The sequence below is a fragment of the Chiloscyllium punctatum genome, chromosome 46 (assembly GCF_047496795.1).
Source record: "Chiloscyllium punctatum isolate Juve2018m chromosome 46, sChiPun1.3, whole genome shotgun sequence".
In the NCBI taxonomy this organism is placed as follows: Eukaryota; Metazoa; Chordata; class Chondrichthyes; order Orectolobiformes; family Hemiscylliidae; genus Chiloscyllium; species Chiloscyllium punctatum.
In genome coordinates this window covers 57,388,085-57,409,421 of record NC_092784.1, presented here as the reverse complement: position 1 = coordinate 57,409,421, position 21,337 = coordinate 57,388,085, and the positions used below count along the sequence as shown (strand labels likewise).

At 46.4% G+C, this 21,337-nt stretch overlaps 1 protein-coding gene across 2 annotated transcripts in view; it reads right to left on the bottom strand.

Annotated features, from left to right (window-relative positions):
- LOC140468141 (uncharacterized) overlaps positions 1-21,337 on the bottom strand; it is a 318,469-nt gene that overhangs the window by 56,188 nt on the left and 240,944 nt on the right. For both annotated transcript variants that reach the window (XM_072564343.1, XM_072564344.1), the window contains 5 exons: positions 12,208-12,261; positions 11,506-11,559; positions 10,317-10,424; positions 5,376-5,429; positions 4,355-4,408 (listed from right to left, as the gene is read on the bottom strand). In XM_072564343.1, the coding sequence (XP_072420444.1) occupies positions 4,355-4,408; positions 5,376-5,429; positions 10,317-10,424; positions 11,506-11,559; positions 12,208-12,261 (324 nt within the window). The remainder of the gene's footprint in view (positions 1-4,354; positions 4,409-5,375; positions 5,430-10,316; positions 10,425-11,505; positions 11,560-12,207; positions 12,262-21,337) is intronic.

The following is a 21,337-nucleotide window of genomic DNA, read 5'->3' as shown; positions in this document are numbered from 1 at the left end:
ACATACTATAGACAGCAGGACTGGATGTCATGCAGCAAGAATTACAAGCGAAAGTGAAGCTGTATTGAAACAGTTATTTACTATGGATGGGCTATGATCGCACGGTCATATTGCACTGAGAGTGCTTGGCTGAATTGCAGTACCCAGCGATCTGACTGGGAACACAGCTCCTCATGTACTCTGCTTGCTGGAAATCTGATTTGTCGTGAGATTGTTTTCCTACATTCTAGAGTTGATTGCATTCGTTCCAAATGAATAAGTACAAGACAGTTGTGGACTGTACACCTGGGACGACATCAAATGTAACTTTTCAGAAGTGGGCATTTCTGACAGGTTAGGCGGTTATTGTGAAATACCAACTTACCCTCTCAACAGTACAGTACAGTCCACGTGTGGATGATGCTGCTGTTGCATTGTATGGCAGGGAGTACCAGTGTATTGACTCAGTGACACCAACAGGAGGCAGTCACATCACCGTCAGTCCCAGCATGGGTGCCACACCCTGCTTCAGTCCTGGGACCGGGAAGGGAAGAGAGAAAATGGCAGGATTTCACTGAGATCTGCATGGATAACAGGACGAGGGCAGGATTCTCACAGAAGGGACAGACAGACTGCATAAATCTGGCTCAACCTCTGCTGAAGAGTAAAAGCTGGAGGGATGAATGAAAACATTTACGAGAATGTTCCCAAGCGTGAGGTATTCCGGTCCTGTGAGCAGCACAGAGACCCTGGGTCTGTTACCCTTACACTGAAGGCTGAGAGACTGGGTAAAAATGTTTAAAATGCTAGAGGGTCTGCACAGAGGGAATTGGAAGAAACTATTACCGCTGGTGGAAGGTTCTAGAACAGAAGGGAGCAGATTAAGATTATTGGTTAAAAACAGCAGTGGTGAGATGAGAAGCAAATGTTTCACTGAGTGACTGATTGGGATTTGGAACGTGCTGTCTGTGATTGTGACGAGAGTGGGAATCAATTAAGGCCTTCACGGGAGAACGGAAGTATCTGAAACAGTAACGTCCCAGGTCCTTCGGAGGGCTGGCATTAACACAATGGGCTGAGTGACCTCCTTCTGTGCCCCCTAAAGATTCTGAGACTCCTGCCACATTTAACAGTGAGCTCAGGGACCCCCGACTCGAAAACACAAAATCCTGGGTTTCACAAGCAAGGAGCACTGCTGAATTTACATCCTGACATATTTCCTTCCATGTTACTTTAATGCACTGTAAATAGATTCAGTTCATTTTCAATGTGCACACACACACACACACACACATAGCTGAAGCATCTGTTGTTTGCTGTTACACTCTCCCATGCCTTGGAGACCTGCAAAATCTGTTGATTAAACAAAGTAAATAATTATGCAAATAAAAGATTTCAAAGAGTCAGTATCCATCTGTCAGTTGCCTCCCAGCTGCTCTGCTAGATACACACAAAGCAGCAATATTCCTGACACAATGTCATGGGCAAGAGATGGGAGTCATTTCTCAAGCTACTTGGGTTTGGTTGTCGAGAAAAGATAGACTTTTCTTTCTATTGCACCTGTCACCATCTGAGGATGTCCCTAAGCACTTAACATTTCATGGTTGTAATGTTGCAGGCGTAGCAGCCAATTTGTACACAGCAAGATCCCACAAACAGCCAATATGGCAGAGAGGAGATAAGTATTCTTAGTGGTGACACTGTTGCTGATGGTCCATTTAAGGTTGAATCTGTTTCAGAGACACCAGGGCAGCATGGTGGCTCAGTGGTTAGCACTGCTGCCTCGCAGCACCAGGGACTCAGGTTCAATTCTAGCCTTGGGTAACTGTCTGTGCGGGTTTCCTCCCACAATCCTAAGATGTGCAGGATAGGTGAATTGGCAGTGCTAAATTGTCCATGGTGTTCAGGTTAGGTGCATTAGATGAGGATAAACGGAGAATAATAGGGGTTGGGGAATGGGTCTGGGTGGGTTACTCTTCGGAGGGTCAGTGTGGATTTGTTGGACCAAATGGCCTGTTTCCACACTGTAGGGATTCTAGACAGCATCTAATATTTACTTTGAGAATATTTATTTAACAGCTTGCTATCAGTGGGACACTAGTAGTGTCACTACCTCTGAGCCAGGTGGTCTGGGTTCAAGTTCCACCTGCAGCAGAAGTGTGCCATGACATCTCTAAACAAGTTGATTAGAAAATATAAAAGGACTGGCTATTCTCAGGTTGAGGAAGGGGAGACTGGCGTTTCCATTGAACGATGAAACAGACATAAAACAATTGCAGAAAAGAGACCAATTCCGACTTCAGTAAATGGGTAGCTAGCAATATAACATTTAGTGCACATTAGTTAAGACATCAATATTGATCTGAATGCCAGGGAAATGTCAAACAAAAACAGAAAATACTGGAGAAACTCAGCAGGTCTGGCAGCATCTGTGGTGAGAGAAACAGAATTAACGTTTTGAGCTCAGTGACCCTTCTGCAGAACCATGGAGAATTCCTTTGCTCTTCTTACAATAATGCACCTTAGGGGGCACACGGCGTTGAACATTTAATCTGAAAGATGGCACCCACAGCAGTGCAGCTCTCCCTCAGCACTGCAAGGAGAGTATCAGCCTCGATTTTACTCTCAATCCTCCAGAACGAGGGAATTACCTTTCCACACAGGAAGTGAGATAAGCAAAGCGGTATACAACTTGGTGGATTGCTCCGTTGCCCATTTTGCTGTTCTCCATACCACGTCAGTCACGTGCCAGTTAATACAGCCCCAAAGTAAACACTGGAATCTCTCAGGGAGGACAGCGCTGCATGGACATTCATTGTGGAGCTCAGGAACGCACCAGTGCACCAGTGGAACTCTTATATCCAAAAAGAATTTGAAAGGCTGTGTACAACTTTCCCCACAGTGTGTAGAGAAACAAGGACGAAAGGAGGCCATTCAAGTCCTCAAGTCACTTTTGCCACTCAATTAGGTCAGAGCAGGTCTTCAACTTCACCCAATCTACTATAAAATCTTAACCTTACAAAATCTGATCCCACTTTTCAACTTACCCTTCAACTCAATCACTCAGTAGAGTGTGGCAGGGACATCTAAGGCCAAGGGACTAGAGCAGGGGTGATGGTTATATATCAATGAAGGGATAACTGGGTGAGAACCGGGGTGGGGTGCATATTTAGGGAACAGGTTTGGTGATGTCCAGGTTGAAATCAAACTCTGGCCAGACAGAAACATGCCTGGATCCTGTCTAAGCAATTTAATAAAACCTCAGCATCTCCAAGGTGGGGAGATATTTCCAAATTCGTACTCTGGAGAAATTGTACCACTTTCCTCCCTTATGCCCTTAAAGCTGCGGAGCTCCCCCACCTCCCTCTGTCCTCCTTTCTTCCTCAAATAAAGGAACACGGCATCAAGAAGGTTAGCTTAGCCCAAAGCCACCATTTCCTGATGAACATTTCTCCCTTCCTTCAATAATGAGGCTGCCTCCTGATCTCCAGCATCTGCAGGCCTCACTTTCCCCTACATCCTTCTAACCAGCTCTGAGCACGTGAACTATCTGGAGAGGGGTAGGTGGTTTTTATCAGACTCAAATCAGGCAGCAAAGAAACTTTGAGAAATTTACACAGGGTTTTACTATAAACTTACAGTTTAGCTCAAACACCAGTTTCCACAGTTCCTTTTGGAACTGTTCCCTATACAGAAGCCAACACCAGGAGGAACTTGAACCGGGGCCTCTCAGTAGAAACTCGCTCTTCTCTCCTTTTTGTCTGTCCAGGGATGTTTTTCCATGCCTCAGAATATTATTTTTTTTCAAATCATCATCAAATCACACATATTCATAATCAAAAGAAGAATTTATAAGCGTGGCCCATTGAGGTAATGCAGAGACAACAAAGTGCCACAGAAAGGTAGGGAAAGAGGGAGGGGATGACATCAGAGAGGAGTCAGGGAGGCAGAGAGAGCACTCCATCCCCCCACATTGAGAGTGTTGCTGGAAAATCACAGCTCTTGAATTTTCTAATCAACTGCTCAGAGCTGTGATTACACACCTCAGGAGTAGGTGAGGCTTGAGGCCAGGTCTCCCATCTCAGAGATAGGGATGCTACCACTCCAACGCAACAGCTCCAGCTCTTAAACTGCGACACCTGCTCTTAACCAACGCAGGAGCGGTCCTTCCTTAAAGGGACCTGTATTTGTAACACTGACAGTGGACAAGCACTCCAGGATACACTTCACAAGGGTCTGAGGTTTCTCCCTGCCCACTGAGCCAGACTCAATCAAACAAAGTTATGTACATAACGTGCACTCCTTTTGCCAACTATGAATCAAAGGATAGCCTCAGGTACAACAGGAAGGGAAATGAGAAAGCAGGGTCACTTACAGAGGCACCATTGGCGCCTGGAGCTCCTCTTACTCCTGAAGGACCGGGCGGACCCTGCAGGCAAAGGATGAGATTTATGTTAAATGGTGCTTCATGGTGCACAATGTTCTACCCTATAGACCAGTACCAGCCTGACATTCACAAATGATCAACCAAATAACATAGCCCATTTCCCAATTTAGATGCCCAAATCTTAGCTCATGTACTGTGGGTACTCTTTGATACAAAGATATAGCTGGTGCTGAGTTCAGGAGGTTTGCAAGTCAGTCATCTTTCGGGAATAAGGAGTGTTGGGATTAACCGGATCTTTTGCTTTTGCCCGTTATAATCAGTCAGACAGCAAAACGGGTTTGAGTCAACAGTCCATGTCCCACATAGGCTTCTGACACGCCCCTTATTGTTCAATCCGCGCTGACATTCCAGTGATATTTCTGAATTTGCTGTGTGAGGAATGCACGGGGTTCAGAGTCAGAGTGCAGCTCTCCACACAACTTGTAAACCAGTCACCGTTACCAGCTCCTCCGCAACACGGGGTCTCCATGCAACAGAGACGGCCGCTGGGAACCTTTCGGGAACCTTCTTTTCGGAGATTCGGACGTCGCTGGTTAAGCCAGCATCTGTCGTTCATCCTTAACTGCCCTCAGGAAAAGGTGCTGACCCACCATGCTGAACAGCCCATCCATCATAAGGGTTGGTCACAGCTGAGTGGCACGCTGGACCATTTCAGGGTGAGTTAAGAGCCAACCACACTGCTGGCTGACTAAAGCAAGCAATGTGTCTTCGCTAAAGGGGACCAGTGATGGATTGCTACAGCAATCGGTGAGTGTGGTCATGGTCAGGGATGTTGAAACTAGCTTTCAATGCCTGATTCATTCATTCAGACTCCTTACGATATGCTATGGTGAGATTCGAACCCCTAACCCCAGGACATTAGCCTGAGCCTGTGTGTGACCAGTCCAGTAACATTACCACTACACCACCAGCTCCCCAAGATCCCCCTTGCTGTGTTATGCCCACCTACCATTGGCCCGACGTCTCCACTTTCCCCTTTGTCCCCAGGAGGACCAGGCAGACCCTGCAAAACAAAGATAGGTCAGAGGTTAAAGGCATTAGTTTCCACTTCATTGGCCCAGTTTCTCGACTGAAGGAGTATCAATGGAAGGGCAGCATGGAAGCTTAATGAGGTAGACTCAAAATCGAGGACAGCTGTCACCTGATCTGAACACATGCTCACAAGGCTCTGTGCATTGAGTCAAGATTAGAGTGGTGCTGGGAAAGCACAGTAGGTCAGGCAGCATCCGAGGAGCAGGAAAATCGACGTTTCGGGCATAAGCCCATCATCATCAATCCTGATGACGGGCTTTTGCCCAAAACACCAATTTTTCCCTGCTCCTCAGATGCTGCCTGACCTGCTGTGCTTTCCCAGCACAACTCTAATCTTGACTCTGACCTCCAGCATCTGCAGTCCTCACTTTCACTCTGTGCATTGAGCCTCATGCCAGCGGTTCTGCGTTTATGTGGAGTCTCATCGTACCCCTCTGAGAAAGCAAAATGGGTTATAATGCTCAGTGCAGTTGCTGGACGAACGTAGGCAAAGCTGCAGCTCATTTGCAGACAGACAGCTCTCGTGAACAGCAGATGAGTCAAATCGCCGCTGAAATGGGAGCTGGATGTGGAACATCTCCTCCAGGAGACCAAGGCACACCCTGCTCTGCTTGGAGTGATTCTACGTGATCCCTTACACCCTATCTGTTTCACATTGGCAGCCGAGAGGTGATACTGCTGGTGCAATGCTCCCTTGACATGGCATAGAGGGGCAGTGGCACCGATAACTTTCCAAGTGAAAAGCAAGAATGGTGCCAGGGAAGCTGTGTGGATTTTTGTTGAGTACAAGCACACAACCTGTCAGCACATCTCATACATGGTCAGTCTCCAGTGGTATGTAGAACAGCCCCCGCACTCCATGATGTCCTTATTCAGTGAAACTTGGACAAATAGGTACCGACTGCTACAGAACGTACGAGATACTCAAACAATGGCTCCCCGCTGTTCACTGGGCCTTTGCATAGTCAGATTTCTCCTCACTCCACGCTGGAAACGTGTTTGCCTGATTCCGCTGTCAGGAACTATAAATTCTGACTGCGGCTGAATAACTGTCTGACAAACCCAAACTATCCGAGCCACTTCAAGCTCCTGAGATCCTGACATTAAGAAGCAAACTCTGTTAAGGATGGCATAAGATTTTGACTGCTGGCTCTGTACACCTTACTTATCACAACCCTCTCTGCTCACTGACAGATTCCACCCCTGAGGAACAGGTCAGAGGTGACTCAAGGACCTTTCACCTCTGAGCCATGAAGCCATGCGCTTAGTCCCCAACCATTAATTGAAGTAAGTGAAAATCTTTTACTCCTTTTCCTTCAGTTTCTCTGCTGCAGACAAATGATGAATGATAATTCCCCGAACTGGGAGGCTGCTTAATGTTGGATCACAGCAGAACACATAGCCATCAGACTGGTAACTACCAATCTGGGGCTCGGTGGCAATGAGGTTAGACCTATTATTCCAGGGTCATCTCAATCATCTCAAAGCTTCCCCGTCTCTAGAAAAAAACTCATAAGTCAGTCTACTCAGATTCCACTCAGCCATTGGCTCAAGTCTCTCTCCGCTGATGTGACTTTTATCAGAATGGTACAGAATAGAAAGGAGAAGTACCACAAAAACAGGGGAGGGGGGGAAACAGGGAAGAGGAGAGAGAGAGAAGGGGAAATAGATGGAGAGATAAGGGAGAACGAGAGCAAGAACAACAAAGAGAGAAAGAGGAGAGAAGACGAAAAGGAAAGGGTAGGGAAAGAAAAGATAGTGAGGAATGACCCAGCACAATGTCGGAGCGAATTACTGCTGATGTTGGAATCCGTGCTGAAAACAACAATTGCTGGACAGCACAGCAGGTCAGGCAGCATCCATGGAGAGAGAGCAAGCTAGATGACTCTTCACCAGAGGAATGAACCAGCATTACTATGTCCCTTTTCATTCAAAGAACCACTATGTGCGAACTGTGACATAGACTCGGTTTGTGATTCTGACTGAGAGATGGATCGTGATCAGGACACTGGGAGGATCGCCCTTGCTACTGAGCTTTCCATTTGATGTTAAGATGCTGAAAGTTTTCTCACTTATTCAGAGTTTGACATCTGGTCTGGAGCCCAGAATCAAACTGGGAGCCAGTAGGTCTCTGGGAGGAATAGACTGATCCAAATATCAGGAGTTATTCTAATTGTTGATTTAAATTATCTTAAAGGCCCTTTTTTAACCTTCCCAGAAATACATAACTGAGGCTATGGGATGAAATGTCACCTGTGCTTCATTAACTGTGCTAAAATCAGCCTTAAAGCTCCACAGTGATACTGTGCTAAATAGTCAAAGCTGAAGGCAGCTGAGGGAGAAGCCAGTCATAAACTCACTGAATGGTGGAACAGCCTCAAGGGGCTGAATGGCCTCCTCTTCCCATGCTTCCTTCATCAGGTGATCAAAATGTCAAGCACCACCTGACCTCTGAACCCTACCACCAAACCCAGTCGAAACAATATTGTTCCTGCAGGAAGTTCACAGGTGCCCATGGGGTTAAAATGGGAAAGGAGAAGGTCAATTCAGTTCCTGAAGACTGTTCTGTCATTCACATCTATCATGGTGGATCTGCCAGATACCCACTTTCATAGCCCCACCCATCAAGAATCTATCCACCCATTCTTAAATTTGCCATTGGGTCCCTTATCCTACTGTTCCAAACATCAACAGCTCTTTAGGGTAAAGTGTTAAAGGTCTCACTGTCTTTGGTGTGAAGAGTTGCTTCCTGACATCACCTCTCAAAGGTCTGGCTTGATATGTAAGCTTCTCATCCCCAACCACACACTCCTTTTTTCTGGGCTAGACCAAACCCTTGCCCCTCCCACATTCCCCCGTTCCACTCTGCACCGCAGTTTCTCTCTACTGACCTCCATCAAACCTTTACATCATTTTAAACACGGTGATTAGATCCCCCCACTATGTCCTGAACTCCTGGGAACATGAGCATCATTGATGATACCTAGCAGTGCAAACATAACCCTTTCCCTCTCAGTACCTGATGAAGCTGTGCAAACCTCCCTCGAAGGCTCCTGAAGGCTGTGGGAGCAAACCTGGATACAGTCACCAGGTGGGCTCCAACTTGATCCTGTACAACTATGATGCACATGTGAGCTGTCCATCCTTCCCATTGCGTATATAACAGACTTGCCAAACTACTGCCTTCTCAACCCTCACATCCTCAGGCTTAGAGCTTGTGCAATTTCCTGCTCTATTTTATGCAGAAACATAGAAATAGAGGATAGGAGCAGGAGGAGGCCATTCGGCCCTTTGAACCTGCTCTGCCATTCATCACGGTCATGGCTGATTGTCCAACCCAATAGTTTAGATCAGAGTGATGCTGGAAAAGCACAGCAGGTCAGGCAGCATCCAAGGAGCAGGAAAATCGATGTTTCGGGCAAAAGCCCTTCATCAGGAATAGAGGCAGGAAGCCTCCAGGCTGAGGAGAAGGTAGCAAAGAGTACAATAGGTGAATGGGGGTGGGGATGAAGGTGATAGGTCAGAGAGGAGGTTGGAGCAAACAGGTATGAAGGGAAATTGGCAGGAAGGACGGGTCATGAGAACAGTGCTGAAAGTCCACATTGATGCCCTGAGGTTGAAGTGTTCACTCGGATACTGCCTGACCTGCTGTGCTTTTCCAGCACCACTCTGATCTAAACTCTGGTTTCCAGCATCTTCAGTCCTCACTTTTGCCCTGTCCAACCCAACAGCTTAATCCTGCTTTCTCCACATAACCTTTGATCCCATTCTCCCCAAGTGCTATATCCAGCCGCCTCTTGAATACATTCAATGTTTTGGCGTCAACTCCTTCCTGTGGTAATGAATCCCACAGGCTCCCCACTCTTTGGGTGAAGAAATGCCTCCTCATCTCCGTCCTAAATGGTCCACCCTGAATCCTAAGAGTGTAACCCCTGGTTCTGGATGCACCCACCATTGGGAACATCCTCCCTGCATCCACTCTGTCTAGTCCTGTTAGAATTCTATACATCTCTCTGAAATCTCCCCCTCACTCGTCTGAACTCGAGTGAAAACAATCTTAACCTAGTCAATCCCTCCTCATAAGTCAGTCCCATCATCCCCGGAATCACTTTCATTCCTCACTCCTCTATTTCCCAAAATTCTGCACTTTATTTTCTTTTTACTGTTTCTGTCCAAACTTTCTGCAACTGATTGTTTGCTTGGTTCCAGTTTTGCAAATCTATTCATTATTGGCATGGACTGGTTGGACCGGAGGGTCTGTTTCCGTACTGTATGACTCTATGATTGTTTCCATGTTAACTTCCCTGAGCGTTGCTCCAGTGTTGTCATTTTGCTTTAGGAGAGGAATGGAGAGATAGAAAGATAGAGAGAGTGAGAGAGAGAAGGTGGGGGGAAGTAGATCGTTAACTGTTTTCCCCTCCACAGAGACGCCTGTTTCTCCAGCAATTTTTGTTTTAGAGAAACAGAGAGGCTGCTCCTGCTTGTAAAAGGAGCAGCAACAAGAGGGTGTAGAATGTAAGTGAGGCTGATGCGAGAGAGAGAGAAAAAAAGTATTTTATACAGCCAGCAGTTAGGATCTGGACATGTGGTGGAGGCAGGATCAACTGAGGCATTCAAGAGGGGCACTGGATGGTTATTTCGATAGAAATGGTGAGGAAAGATGTGGAGAAAACACAGGAGATGGGCACTGGGTAACGATGTTCATTTGAAGAGCTGGTGTAGGCACGATGGCCCCGAATGACCTCCTTCAGCGCCAAAACCGTTCTGTGACACCAAGGGTTACAGAATCAGGGCCAATCGTCCCCGTTCTCCTGGGGAGTCATGTCGCCAGGAAGTGGGAGTCTGAACGTTCCGTTACCTGAAGTCCAGCTGGTCCAGCGGAGCCCGGCAATCCACGGATTCCATCGTCACCCTTCTGCCCGCGCATTCCCTGATAGCCTCTCGGACCTGGGGCACCATCGGAACCCTGGGTGCACAAACAACACAGAGCTGTCAGTTAGCTTGGAGGAAGGGTTGTGGGAATGAATCAAGAGACCGTTAGGCTTCCTTCTTCTGCTATGTCTGGCACCATACTCTCGACACAAATGCTGGACCTTCCTTCAAAATCTTTCCCTCAAATTACATCGGCTAAGTTGCTCCAACTGGCTGAAGACAGTACAGTATGGAGTGACATAGTATTCTGGGTGTATATCCAAGCACATTGTATGTTTCTAACCCTGTTGAAATGACATAACAATACAACAGTGCTGAGGGTACATTACAACATTGAAACTGAAGAAGTTGGAGAGAGATAGGGTCAATGAAAGACACTGGTTTACAAAATGATTTGGGCATTTGAGTCCGATTGGTCGAGATCAGTTGCAACAGGTCACAACTGAACATGACATTCCAAATTGAGAAACAAATTCTGGGGTTCTTCCAATTGCACCCTCCCTCGTTATACAGCCAAGATAGGGTAACTCATCCAACTGCCGTTCCCCCCTCCTCAACCCCATCCCAGCTGCTTCCCCAACTCACACAAAAAGATTTTACCAGCATGTTGCCAGAAATGGAGAGTTTGAGTTATAAAGAGAGGCTGAATAGGCTGGGAGATTTTTCAGTGGAGCGTAGGAGGTTGAGAGACAACCTTGTAGAGATGTATAGATAAGGTGATCGGCAGATGTCTTTTCCCAAGGATGGAGCATTTCAAGACCGGGGTGGGGGGCAGGGAGCACATTTTTAAGATTTAATAAGGACGTGAGGGGGCAACTTTTTTTTTAACAGAGTGGTCCTTGTATGGAATGTTCTTCCAGAGGAAGTGGTGGATGAGAGTACAGTTACAACGTTTAAAAGACATTTGGATAAGTACATGAATAGGAAAGGTTTGGAGAGATATGGGCCAAATATAGTGAGGTGGGACTAGTTTAGTTTGGGGATTAGGGTTAGCATGGACTGGTTGGACCGAAGGATCAGTTTCTGTGCTAAGACTATCTATGACTCGTATTGTCGAGTAAAGCTCAGCCAAACATCAGAGAAGGGGCTGAAAATTAAAGAAAACCCATACTTACAATGGGACCAGGGTGTCCAATTGGACCTTGTATTCCTATGGGTCCTGGGGGACCCTGTAAGGAAAGAGAACAAATGTTAATAGTTATTCATTGGACTGGAATCCTAGCTGAGCTTTCGGATCTCTAACAAAATGGTGAGTGGAGCTTGTTTGAGCTAAATGCAGAGAATTGACTTGGTGTTGTAAATGCACGTTTTTTTTTGGCCTGTAGCGAGCTGCTTCAGCCTCCATTCTAGCACCGAGTTAAAACTGGATGGTCTTCGTAACAGGAATAAGGGAGGCAACAACATAGGAAATCCCAAACAGCGCATTTCCAATTTGTGGAAGATCCATACATTTGATAGTGGATCTTCCGTCAAAAACTCAAATGGAGTTGTCATTTTTTGGTCATTACCTGCTATAATGTCTCTACATACAGTGTCTTTCCATACACTGACCGGTCCGGGCAAGTTCTGTCAATTTGCCCCTTGATAGACTACAAGCAGGAATGGAAATGATCAGCTCATCTGCTTTCGATGAAGAGTATTAAATGGGACGGGGGGGTGATACCCGCTCTGCTTCAAAGAATTCCATAGGATCACGAACGTAAAGCTGAACCACAGGAATCCGAGCCCTGGCACTCCTGCAGCACCAGACTGTACCCAGAGATAAATCCAGTGTGAGACATGCTCCTGTGAACATCAGAGCAGGGACCATGACTTACCTCCTCGCCTTTGTCTCCTTTGCTGCCTTTTTGGCCCGGTTTTCCGAGCTCCCCCTGGAAACAGGAAACATTGAAAGAATATTATAGCGAGGAAGTCATGCTTAGCAAACAACTGAGACAATTTCTAACCATTGAGGGCTGCATGTTAATACTTACACCTGGTTACAATGACATGACCCTCTGGCCCAGGAGTCCCCATTTGGGGTTGTAATCACTGATTATGGGAGAGACGGTGGTTTGTGCTCTCATGTAGGGAGAAACCCATAGGGGACCAGGTAGGGTATTGCATGACAGGGGTCTCTATAAACTCAGAGCATCAGACACCACACACACACACACACCCACAGACACTACACACACACACACTCACACCCACAGACACACACCACACAGACACTACACACACACCACACAGACACTACACACCACATGCACAGACACACACTACACGCACAGACACTACACACACATACACACAGACACTACACACACAGACACTACACACACACACAGACACTACACACACACAGACTACCCACACACATACATACAGACACTACACACACAGACACTACACACACAGACACTACACACACAGACACTACACACACAGATACTACACACACAGATACTACACACAGTCACAGACACTACACACAGACATTACACACAGTCACAGACACTACACACACACTCACCACACAGACACTACAGACACTACACACACAGACACTACACACACACAGACACTACACACACAGACAACACACACACAGACAACACACACACAGACAACACACACAATCATAGATACTACACACTCACACCCACAGACACTGCACACACACACAGCACACACAGACACTACACACACTCACACCCACAGACACTACACACACACACACCCACAGACACTACACACACACACTACACACACCCACACACACACTCACAGACACTACACACACCCACAGCACACACAGACACTACACACACACACAGCACACACAGACACTACACACACACACTCCCACAGACACTACACACACACTCCCACAGACACTACACACACACACTCACACCCACAGACACTACACACACTCACACCCACAGACACTACACACACTCACACCCACAGACACAGTCAGACACTATACACACACACACAGACAGACACAGACACTAGACTCTACACACTACACACACACACACTCCCACAGACACTACACACACACACTCCCACAGACACTACACACACACACTCCCACAGACACTACATACAGACTCTACATATACTCACTGACTCACACCCACAGACTCTGTACACACTCATGCACAACCACAGACTCTCTACACATTTGCTCACACCCACACTCTCTACACACTCACACCCACAGACTCTACACACACACTTGCAAACACAGACTCTCTACATACTCGTTCACACACACAGACTCTCTACACACTTGCTCACACACACACAGACTCTCTACACACTCACTCTCACACACAGACTCTCTACATACTCGCTCACACCCACACAGACTCTCTACACACTTGCTCACACCCACACAGACTCTCTTCACACTCGCTCACACACACACAGACTCTCTACACACTCTCTCACTCACACAGACTCTGTGCATATACATACACAGACTCTAGCCAAACTCACTCACTCACAAATCGACGTCAGCTAGCAGGGAAACCAGAAGATTATTTTTTGTCAAAAAAAGAATGTTTGTTGTTGGGTAAATTACAATCCCTCCCATATGACCTCCTACCCCCCCCCCCCCCCCCCCCCCCCGATCATCCCATGCCTTTCCATCACTTTAATCTTCCACTTTCCAATAAGAGCTTCCCACCGGAGACCCAACAGTCTTCACTGAACTGTAAATACAGATGGAACTTGGCTGAGAGCCAGGATTCCAGTCGCTCCTTCCCTGTGTGAAGTTTCCCATCAATGTCAAGTAAAGGGGGAGGTCAGAAGCAAATACCACTCCGTTGGAGACACTGCTTGCAACTTGGATGGGAAGGTTGCTAGGGTAACCACAACCGCATACGTTTTGGGTCATTTGTAGCCGGTCTCATGGCCCCCTCTCCTCGTCAATGGAAGGTGGGAAACACTCCCCGATTTCACTTGGAATTAGACTGAAGGAGGAACGACCAGTGGGATGGTCGCTTTGGAAGTGAATATCTGATCCCTGGTGCCTATCTTCACCCCACAACCAAATTAAGCTGGGATCTTCAGAATAGGCCGGAGTGGGACCATTTGGCGCAGCCATTTTGGCGCAAGCGATTTGGCACGGCCTGTTTGGCACAGCCCATTTTGCCGCAGACCTGTTTTGGCACAGACATACGGTTTCCAATAGTTTGTACTTATTCAGTAGCTTGTAGTTATTATCAAAATAAAATATAACCCATTAAAATGCCATCAACAATTTTGTTGTCAAAACGAGGAAAGGAAAAGGGCTCATACGACTATATAGAACATAATTGATGGATATGCTGCTGATAAGATAACAAAGTGTTAGAGATGAGAGAGGAAGGACATTTGCAAAGCTCAAATTCATGTTATAAATGGTGACCTAGTGGAACAAATTAATGAAAATTCGCATGCAGCTTCAGCATCTAAGGTGGAAAGAGATACCGTCATTTCAAAGACAAAAGTATGAGCTGCTGAAACTGCAGAGGGAAGTTTACAAGAAGATTTAGTGAGAGAAATTATGTTGAGTATTTATGAGGGATTGTCCATAATTTTGAATAAATGTCATATTTTAGGTTTTTCATATTTACCTTACTTCTTTTTTTTTAACATTTTTACTAAAGAGGATAAACGTTATTTTTATTTTTATTGCTTTCATTAATGCTTTTAACGAAGCCTGAAAAGGAATAAATATGAGCTGTTCTGAAATAGTTCTGCGGCTAACTGGGTCAGCGGCAAAATGGGCTGCGCCAAACAGGCCGCGCCAAATCGCTCGCGCCAAAATGGCTGCTCCGAATGGTCCTACACCCAGAACAGGCTGTTTCTGACTTTGTTGACATCATCATCTACTCAAGGCCACCCATATCCCCCCTGAAGAACACCTCCCTGTTTAGTATTTATGCTGCGGTCATGTACAATCCATCCATATTTCAGTCAGCTGTCCCTCCTAGATGGTCTTTCAGTACACTGGGTTGTGGCTCGAGCTCTGGACCAGAGGTGTTTGGGTCCAAGTGCTACCTCAGGAGTCAGTGGCCATGAATTTTGAGTCACAACATGGCCAGTCTGAGAACCCTTTCCATGTGGAGAGTCATTCTAGGTTAACCGGGGGGTAGCAAGTGTAACGCCCGCTTTGAGGGTCTCACGCACGCTCCTTGTAAAGGCGTGTAAGGGACTGCGATGATCAGGCATGGAGTGGGCTGCCAGCTATCACGATCCAATGTGTAACTCAGTTCAGGAGGTCAGCTCACCTCCAGTGGAGTGCCCCTGTCATGTGAGTTTCCGTCATTGGTTCATTGAGCCATGCTAACGTGAGCAGTGGTCACGTGGACTGAATGGTCTATTTCTATCAGTGTGGTCAGTCTGCACTGACCCTCCGAAGAGCATCCCACCCAGGCCTGCACCCCACAACCCTGTCCCCGTAAACCCACATTTTCCCTGGCTAACTCACCCAGCCTACACATCCCTGAACACTACGGGCAATTTAGCATGGCCAATCCATCTCACCTGCACATCTTTGGACTGTGGAAGGAAACTGGAGCATCCAGAGGAAACCCACGCAGACACGGGGAGAATGTGCAAACTCCACACAGTCAGTCGCCCGAGGCTGGAATTGAACCCGGGTCCCTGGTGCTGTGAGGGCAGCAGTGCGAACCACTGAGCCACTCCAACAGTGTTCTATATTTCTAATTTACCTCTTCAGCGAAGTTAATATACACCACAGCAGGATGGTGGGACTGAATCCATACCTCCCGGTCCAGAGGGTGGAACATTACCACTGTGCCTCCAAATCAGCACAGTTTTACGCTGTACATTCCGAGTAATTTTAGGAAATTAAAGCCATCTTTGATAAAGCCTTTCAAACTAAGATGTATCGAATACATGTTCATCAGGTAAAACCTTCCAAAGTAAACCTACAGGTTACCCTGACTGTGAGAATGCTTTTTTTAAGATTACATTCCCTACAGCGTGGAAACAGGCCCATTTGGGCCAACAAGTCCACACCGACCCTCTGAAGAGTAACCCACCCCCCCTAACTAATTTAGCATGGCCAATTCATCTGACCTGCAGATCTTTGGGAGGAAACCAGAGTTCCCAGAGAAAACTCACACAGACACAGGGAGAACGTGCAAACTCCACACAGACAGATGCCCGAGGCTGGAATCGAACCCAGGACCCTGGTGCTGTGAGGCAGCAGTGCTAACCACTGAGCCACCTTTGAGACATGATGAAAGGGCTTGATAGGATAGAGGATGAACAGAAAAAGCTAGGCCTGATTTTAATTGCTTTTACCAGTGGGTGGAACGTGGACAAGTTAAAATCTCAGCCAGTAATAACCAAAACAACTGCAAATGCCGTAAATCAGAAACAAAAACAGAAGTTGCTGGAAAAGCTCAGCAGGTCTGGCAGTATCTATGAGGAGAAATCAGAGTTAACGTTTCAGGTCAGTCACTGGTTCTGAGGAAGGGTGACTGGAACTGAAACATTAACTCTGATTTATCCTCACAGATACTGCCAGACCTGCTGAGCTTTTCCAGCAATCTTTTCATCTTTCAAATCTCGCCCAGCTTCTCCCTTTCGCACTTGACGATGAAATGAAAGACCAAAGACTAGGGAGAACAGATACAAGAAATTCTCCAGCAAATTGGGTAGAAAATCTAGAAAAAATGCCTCTTCACTCAGAGATTTGGAATTTGGAATTTACCCATGTAACAGGGTCAGTCAGGTGAACCTCAGAGGATAGGAGTTCCCTGATTGGGGCTGTTAACCTGGTCCAATCAGGGAGCCCTGGCTGACAGATATAAACAGGAGGGTCAGAGGTTCTGTTCACTCTGAGAGCTGGCTCTGAGGGAGCTGGAGCATGGTCAAGGACTCTCTGGATGTATATAAAGGGTGATTTGGTGATGGGATACCAGCCTCTGTGGAGTTATTTCAACTCCCACATGAAGATATTGGAATAATTAACATTGATGCGCTTAAAGGCAAGTTGAATGAATAATTGCAGGATTAGAAGGTGGAAGAATATTTTGGCGTTGACTGGGTGAGTTGAGATTTGTGTGGAGAACGAGCGACAGCATAAAGAGCTGGGCTGAATGGTCTGTTTATATAGCTGTGAATAATTGGGAGGCCAAGCAATCTATAAGTGGATTGAAGAAAAAAACTCTGTATAAGTTCGAACTGAAATGTCTCATTAAAAGGCTTTAAATTGACAACCAATACTGAGGAGCCCATTCAAACAGAGCCATTGGTCACAATTGAGGTAAAGTCCATTTCGTGGAACACATGAGCGTGGGAAACAAATAACGCAATCAGTCAAGGGACGATAATGTCAGCTAGTTCAATTAAAGCAAAGTATTTCAGAGAAACTTTGGGGAGGACAGTTCACACTCATATCAGGATTCGTGGATGATGAATATGGATTCTAGGTGTTGTCCCCTCCACCCCCCCTGACCATTTCAAATGGTTTTGCAAAGGGACAGCTTTATATTGCCCCGATTGTTAAGTTTGTCTGCATAACTGATTAGGTACTTCCCCGGATCCACTTGTCTGTTTCAAGGACAGCGGTTTTGACACCAGGTCACCCTGCCAGTGGCCCATTGCTTTCAAACCAATTCCTTAATTACGAACTGATGCCTTCTGACAGAACATCCAACGCTGACACACAAACCAAAGCTGGCAGTAAAAAAAATCTATCCCCATTGTATAACAGCGGAGGGAAATAACGAAGCGTGGCAGTCAGGAGGGTATTGGAAACAAGGTAACACAAGCACAGGGGAGACGTCCAGCAACCAATGGAGCATTGGACAGACCCAGGAACTGTGTTAGTGATGGGTGAGATATCAAAGTGGATAAATCATCCTCCATGAAGCAACCAGACTGGGTATACAGTGACAATTCTTACTTTTAATCTCTCGTGGTTGCTGGCAAGATGAACATTTGCTGCTTATTCCTAATTCCTCTGTAGCAGGAGGCACATTTAGTATTTAATTCCTCATTTTTGAGCACCAACACTCCATTGACACTCATGATTGTAAGGCTTATAAGTTTCTGCCTAGGGATGTGCCTCAGTGTTGAGAATAAACCATTCACTAAGATTCACACAGATCATAGAATCCCCACAGTGTGGAAACAGGCCATTTGTCCACACTGACCCTCCAAAGAGTAACCCATCCAGACCCATTCCCCTCTGACTCTACATTTACCCCTGACTAATGCATCGAACCTGAACACCATGGGCAATTTAGCCTGGCCAATCTACCCTAACCAGCACACCTTTGGACTGTGGGAGGAAACCAGAGCACCCGGAGGAAACCCACGCAGACACGGGGAGAATTTGCCAACTCCACACAGCCACCCGAAGCTGGGATCGAACCAGTGTCCCAGGTGCTGTGATGCAGCAGTGCTAACCACTGAGCTATCCTTATCCAATCAACCAGCAGAAAAGAAGCGCAGAAAAGAAGTAACTATGCATTATTCTGTGGGGTTCGGCCTTTGAAGCCTAGAACTTGCTTTCTAGTCTGGGTTAGGAGAAAGCAGGATGAAGGGCTTTCGCCCGTAAGGTCGATTTTCCTGCTCCTCGGATGCTGCCTGACCTTCTCGGTTGGGCTCCCTGTTTTGGCTATGTTTTCAACGACATCATGTCAAGTAGAAAGCTGAAATTCCTATTGAAGTTCTTCATGGATATTCATCAAAATGCATGGACAATTATAATGCATGGGATTACTTGTCAAACCAGGCCACGGAACAGCTATTTCAAAAATAATGGATTCTTTCTATTTGATCAGAAAGGGTGGTGAGGTCAAAAAACAAACTAGCAGACAGTTTGGCGAAAGAGTGGAGGAAATTAAATCAAATCCCTTCTGGGGATTTTTACGTCTGATGATCTAAGGCTTGCAGATGGCACTGACAGACTAACAGACCTCACAGTCAGTGCCAAAGATGGGAAACAACACTGAACCCGTTTCCAAAGTATTGTGTACAGTTTAGGGAAAGATGGGAAAGATGTGGGAAAGATGTGACAGCACTGGAGAGAGCGCCGAAGCGATTTACTAGAACGGTTCCAGCGATGAGGATTAGTTGAAGAAATAGAGTCTGTTTTTCCTCAGAGTGAAGGCGGCCGGGAGGAGATTGTGGTTTTCAAGATCATCACTGGGGCTGGAGAGATGAGAGGGAGAAGCAGTTTCCACTCATAAAAGGGGTGAGAATGAGAAGGCGCAGATTTAAAGTGATGAGCAAAAAGAGCAAGGGTGGCGTGAAACAAAAGCCACATTCTTTAACAAGGTGAGTAGTTAGGATGTGGACCTCACTGTCTGGAAACGTGGAGGAGGTGGGTTGAATTGAGGCACTTGAGTGGGTATCGGATGGTTGTTTGGATTGAAATGGTGAGCAGGGATTTGGGGAAAAGGAGGACATTGGCACAGGGTTAATGATAGTGAAAGTGAGGACTGCAGATGCTGGAGATCAGAGTCGAGAGTGTGGTGCTGGAAAAGCACAGCAGGTCAGGCAGCATCCGAGGAGCAGGAGAATTGACGTTTTGGTTCATAAGGAAGGGTTAACGATGCTCATTTGAGGAGTCAGTGCAAGCACAATGGACCAAATGGTTAATAATTCAGTTATTCTGTGACTCACAGCAGTCAGGCCAAACACTCATCAATATCAATGTGGATAAACTGTTGTTCACATCTGCCTTTTTAGTCCCTGAGCAGCAACTGGCCCCAGTAAAACAAGATTAACCCTCATCCCAGCTGACATGTATGAGAATACCCAGCATCTCTTTTTAAAGATGGATTGAGTTGAACTGCAAACTGTCCCTGCATTCGGCATTTACACACACTTTTATGTTCAGTCCAGCGGGAAAGGCCAATGAAAAGTCAGGCAGAGCAGAGGAGGAAAGGGGGAGGGAAAAGATGGATGAGGGAGAAGGGAGAGACAGGGGAACGGGAGTCAGAGATGGAGAGAGGCTTGCATTACTAACATCGCAAAGTGCTTTCAGATAAATGGAACTGCATTGACCTGCTGTGGAGGAGTGCAAACGGAGCATTCATTTTGAAAATGGTAAAATCCTACTATAGGCACCAAGCTGAGATCTTAGTTAGATCTGACAGTACATTTGTAGGAAGGAGAAGACAGCACAAGACCCTTTGTTAATGGTATCCGAGACTCTAACATCCAGATAGATCACTAGGTCAGATGAAGAAGATTAGTTCGTGACCCAAGGTGACTCTCTCGCTTGGAGTTGCACTGTCATGTTAACCTCCGTTAGTTAGTTGCTGAGTCTCTGTGGCTCCAAAGACCTTGACTGTTCACTGAAGACAGAAGGCTACCGATTGTGGGACAGGAGCGACAGTGTCACCATTGTGGAGGGGAGATCTAATCGAAACTTACAAGATAATACATGGCTTAGAAAGGGTGGACACTGGGAATTTGTTTCCATTAGGCGGGGAGACTAGGACCTGTAGGCACAGCCTTAGAATTAGAGGGGGTCAATTTAGAACAGAAACAAAGTGACATTTCTTCAGCCAGGGCCTGTGGAATTCATTGTCACGGTGCGCAACGGAGGCCGGGACGTTAAATGTCTTCAAGGCAGAGATTGATAAGTTCTTGATCTCGCAAGGAATTAAGGGCTGGGGGAGAATGCAGGTAAGTGGAGTTGAAATGCCCATCAGCCATGGTTGAATGGTGGAGTGGACTCGATGGGCTGAATGGCCTTATTCCACTCTGATGGTCTTATTGTTTCTGCAGTCAGGATTTGGTGCTTATTGTATAAGGTGATGGTTCAGAAAGGGTGAGTGGTCGTGACTGTATTAGGCTTCAGTCAATCTGATGATCTCACATTGTCTTGGGTGGAAAATGGTAAAAACAATGACTGCAGATGCTGAAAACCAAATACTGGATTAGTCGTGCTGGAAGAGCACAGCAGTTCAGGCA